Source organism: Cannabis sativa, chromosome 2 (assembly GCF_029168945.1).
Source record: "Cannabis sativa cultivar Pink pepper isolate KNU-18-1 chromosome 2, ASM2916894v1, whole genome shotgun sequence".
Taxonomy (NCBI): Eukaryota; Viridiplantae; Streptophyta; class Magnoliopsida; order Rosales; family Cannabaceae; genus Cannabis; species Cannabis sativa.
Window position 1 is genome coordinate 34,243,772 of NC_083602.1, and position 4,870 is coordinate 34,248,641.

General features: G+C 37.2%; 1 protein-coding gene across 1 annotated transcript; it reads left to right on the plus strand.

Annotated features, from left to right (window-relative positions):
• Positions 1-318: 318 nt before the first annotated feature.
• LOC133034276 (uncharacterized) lies at positions 319-2,346 on the plus strand. The gene is made up of 5 exons (XM_061109329.1): positions 319-397; positions 668-1,315; positions 1,405-1,760; positions 1,805-2,194; positions 2,302-2,346. Exons 1-5 carry the CDS (start codon positions 319-321, stop codon positions 2,344-2,346), a joined length of 1,518 nt encoding a protein of 505 aa, XP_060965312.1.
• The last annotated feature ends 2,524 nt before the right edge of the window (positions 2,347-4,870 follow it).

The following is a 4,870-nucleotide window of genomic DNA, read 5'->3' on the forward strand; positions in this document are numbered from 1 at the left end:
TGCAAATGTCATATTCAGTCAATGCTACTTGAAGGTACTAAGACAGTACTTCACAAGAACTAAACTTTTGGAAAATAAAAAAACTATGCTTTCTTCGATCGTTTCAAGAATCATCGTTAAACAAAGGAGATATCATGTTCAACCTCTATACACTAGAAGAGAAAAAAGCAACATGATCACAGCTCCTAGAATCTGATTTACACAGAAAAATTTTCAAAAACCAGTAAGTTTTTCATATTTAATAAGAAACTAAACATATAATTTATAAAACATTGATTACTTCTATCTAAAACTACTACTCTGTTCTATAACAGAATCATGGAACATTTACTGTCGGTACTATACTACAATGGAAAATTTGTAGATAGATGCTTATACACAGATTATCAAGTAGCAGGTATACTGATACCAAAAGGTTTCTCATACTAAGAACTGAGAACACTAATCTGTCATACTTTGGAATTAAACAACATCACCACTGTTCTTGAAATACAATTTCAAATACAAGAAGGTATACCACCAATGAGGATCAAGGACGATAAGCATATCAGGAAAAAAAATGACAATGAGGCTGCCTTCCCACTATTCATTAACTATACACAGTCATTAGATACTGTCAACTAACTATTAAATCAAGAAAGTACTTGCTTTGTCAGAACCTCTGCAGCCTATGAACATGAAGAACCATATATACAAGAGACTGATCCAATTCCTACATGGACAGATTATGCACTCTCAGTAGCTAATTACATCACAGAAAGAACTATAGAAGCTACCAACTCAAGCTGGGAAAACAAAACAAACATCGTCAATGATCCAAGGATTGACACAATAAGAGTTGGGCAAATTTTCCAAGACAAGGAAACAGTAAAGCTTGCGATGAGCCTATATGCAATCAAAATGAATGAACAACACAGGGTAAAAAGATCATCAACAAAGGACTACAGCTTAGTGTGTGTTGATAAAAATTGTAAATGGTACTTCTTGGCAACAAAACATAGAAAAACAAATCTCTTCAAAGTCAGAAAACTTGTGGAGGATCATACATGCTCAATAGAATGCATCCATGACAATCACCCCCAAGAAACAAGTAACATAATAGCTGACTGCATCAAAAGAAAAATTAGCAATCCAAAAAGAAACTACAGGCCAAATGAGATTGTTGATGATGTAGCAGAAGACTATAGTGTCTCAATTTCTTACCAAAAAGCTTGGAGAGCAAAAGAGAAGGCTTCCGAAAAAGTAATAGGCTGCACACATGATTCATACAATGAAATACCAGGGATTCTATACATGATCAAAAAATGTAAGCCAGGTATAACTTCTTTTGTCTTAAACTACACTTAATCTTATAAAAACTAATCAGTAGCTCTAATGTGACCATACTCTCTCATAATTTTGCAGGAACAGTAACAGACTTAGTCCAACATGACAATGGGCATTTTAAGTACCTATTCTTTGCATTAGGAGTCTCAAAAGAAGGCTGGAAACACTGCACACCTCTAATTGTGGTTGATGCAACTTTCCATAAGAATGCAAATGGAGGAACATTGATAATTGCTAGTGCACAAGATGTCGACAGACACATATTCCCACTAGCTTTTTCAGTTGTTGATTTTGAAAATGATGCATCATGGCAATACTTCATGGAAAAGCTCAAAGAATCATATGGGGAGCGTGAAGACCAATGCATAATTTTTGACAGACACGAAAGTATAGCAAAAGCAATGAAATCAGTATTCCCTAACTTGATGCATGGGGTATGTTGCTTCCATTTGTTCTAAAATATAAAAACAAGATTCAGAAAGGAGGAGATGATCTAAGAGATGCATTCTACTATGCAGCAAAAGCATACAATCAAACTGACTTCGATTATTGCATGAGGGACTTAGACAACATTGATAGTCGAATTCGTCCTTACCTGACAAATAAAGTTGGCCTAGAAAAATGGACAAGGCTTTACAGCTCAAATAAACGCTACTCAACATTAACCTCCAATATAGCAGAGTCTGTGAACTCAGCATTGAAAGAAATCAGAGAGCTACCGATTGGAACACTGCTCGAATGTCTACGTTGCTTGGTTCAAAAATGGTCATGGGAAAACAAAAATAGAGCTTTGTCCACATTCACAACATTAGCAAAAATACCAGAAAAGATACTAAAGGATAAACTGGAACTCAGTAAGAAACTAAAGGTAACCTCAAAACTTCACTTATATGCTACTTATGCGCATTCTGTTACTTCACACAAAGTAAAAAAAAAAACAGTTATACTAATGGTTACCTCTTTTACATTTCACAGGTGCAAACATCCAATATTGTCATATACACAATAAAAGAACTGTGAAACTCCTATATTGTGGATATCCAAAACAGAACATGCACGTGTCAACGATTTCAGTATGATGAAATGCCATGTTCTCATGCAATGGTTGTAATATCAAAAGACACATAAAATGATATGAGTATTGCTCATACTACTACACAAAAGAAGCATTTCTTGCAACATATGAAGGTTCTATGTTACTAATAGGTGACTCAAAGACATGGGACTTGCCTGATAACATCAAACAACTACAAGTATTGCCACCAATATACAATAGACCGGCAGGAAGGCCAAAGAAACAAAGGTATAAAACTGCACTAGACAAAGCCACACAAAATAAATGTGCAAGATGCTTACAAAAAGGACACAACCTGTAACACCCTAACTACCTTAGGCGTATTACGTGATTTTTAAACGTACTGTGCAACTCGTTGCTAATCAACGAGGTTTATGGAAAAACGTGATTAATTAAAATTTTGCTTTTTCATTAAACTTATAAACCATATTACAAAAGACTCGGGATCCCGATTATAAAATCATTTACAAAAAGGTTTAACTGTTTAACCATTACATAAAAATAAAAGTCGTCTAACGACCAGTTATAAAAATTCAGCCTTGCTGTCCCGAGGATCGTACGCTCCAGGCCTAACCGCCCCGACATGTACAATCTCATAAGCTCGCTCACGGTCCATCAGCTATAGCCTTGCCTTTACCTACACATGAACATAAACTGTGAGTCGACAGACTCAGTAAGAAAAGCATAATAATATCATACATAATTCTAACTGCCGTGTCCAACACGATACTGAGTCCCGCTACTGCCATGTCCAACATGGTACTGAGCCACTACTGCCATGTCCAACATGGTACTGAGTTCTGAACGTTCATAGGGACGGTACTATTGACACGTAACAACCTGACCGGTCATACTCCGGCTGCTGGTCGTACTCCAGCCTGTACCGACGTGTTACTATATCCTCCTGATCGGTCGAACCGGTCATACTCCGGCTGCTGGTCATACTCCAGCCTGTACCGACGGGATACGTCAATAACACGGAACCACCAACCAAGTGTCAGCCTGATCGGTCAAACCTGTCATACTCGCCGTCGGTCATACTCCGGCTCGTACCGACGTGACAGGGTTGGATGGTTCGAAGCCAACATACAACTAATGTAATCTAATAGGCTTCCTACATGCTCGCTAAACATGTAATCTACATATGCATACTGTTATACTAATCTTACCTGGATTCCGATTTCAGGTGTGCCGGTCAACCTGACTGGAACTGAAGCTGAGAGGCGGATTACTGGCTCCTAAACCATAAAAATCACAACGCTATAAGTGACACGCTAAATCACTTCCCGGGGACTAAAACTAGGAACTAAAAGTTTCCCTATCGATAAAAAGCATGGCAATACCCCTAAAAACATAAAAACGAGGAAAACTAGGGTTTCTGAAAATTCCCCAACCGGTAGACCGGTTGCCCAACCGGAATTCCGGTTCTGGGAATTACTGGACACCCATCCGAATTCCGTTGCACAACCGAATTCCCTCCTCGCAGGAATTTTTCAAAAATTCATAACTCGATCAATTCTAACCCAAATCATGCAAGATCTTCCAGACCTGTTCTATATGCCCCAAATAACCATTCAAAGGCAACAAAATCACCCAGAACTCACAGAATCACAAAACACCATTAAAGACCAAGCTTTGAGTTCCAAAACTCAAACTTGGTTAGAATCCACTAACATGCAATCAAGCTAGATCAAACCTACATAAATATGCATAACTAAACCTCTGAAAATGAAAATAATCAACCACAGCAAGTAATTTACAGATTCAACATATATTTTCAAAATTCATGCTCTTGAACTAAAAACTCCCAAAACTTGATTCCAAGTAACCATCATGCATACACTAGCTCTAAATTACTTAAAAATAGCAAGATTAAACTTTAGAAAACAACAACAAATCACAGCAGCAAGAACTTCAAATTAACATGCATTACTCAACTTTTTCATCAAAACTTAAGAAATTAAAGAAGGAGAGACAAGAACCAACCTAGCTTGCAATGGACCTTAAGAGGAGGTGGATTAACAAGTAAAAATCAATGGAGAAATCAGCTCCTTGCTGCCCAAAGTTTCAGCCGAAAATAGAGAGAGAAATGGAGAGTTCTTTTCAAAATTTTCTATTTTCTACACTTAGCATTTTTTGTAAAAAGAATCAATAACATCAAGGCCACTTCTAGTATTTCATTTCAGCCAACTAAAACTAAAAATAAACATTTAATTTTCATTTAATAAGCTCACATAAGACAAAACACTAATGGGGCAAAAAGACCATTTTGCCCCTCCACCATAAAACCACATAAATCATACTAAAGGGGTATTTTTGGGAAATTCTAAATTCCCGGCCATTCCCGACATTCCCAATGTCTAAAACCCGTCCCCAAACTACTAACATACTAAGTTGTGATTTCTACTGAGCCAAACGCCGAGTTCCAAAATACCGGACACCGGAAATGCAAAATATGCAAGCTACTGA

Coding starts and splice junctions, on each gene's coding strand:
- LOC133034276 (XM_061109329.1), top strand. CDS start 319: ATGGAACATTTACTGTCGGTACTATACTACAATGGAAAATTTGTAGAT. Junction 398..667: donor CACAGATTATCAAGTAGCAG/GTATACTGATAC, acceptor GAACCTCTGCAG/CCTATGAACATGAAGAACCA. Junction 1,761..1,804: donor TCCCTAACTTGATGCATGGG/GTATGTTGCTTC, acceptor AACAAGATTCAG/AAAGGAGGAGATGATCTAAG.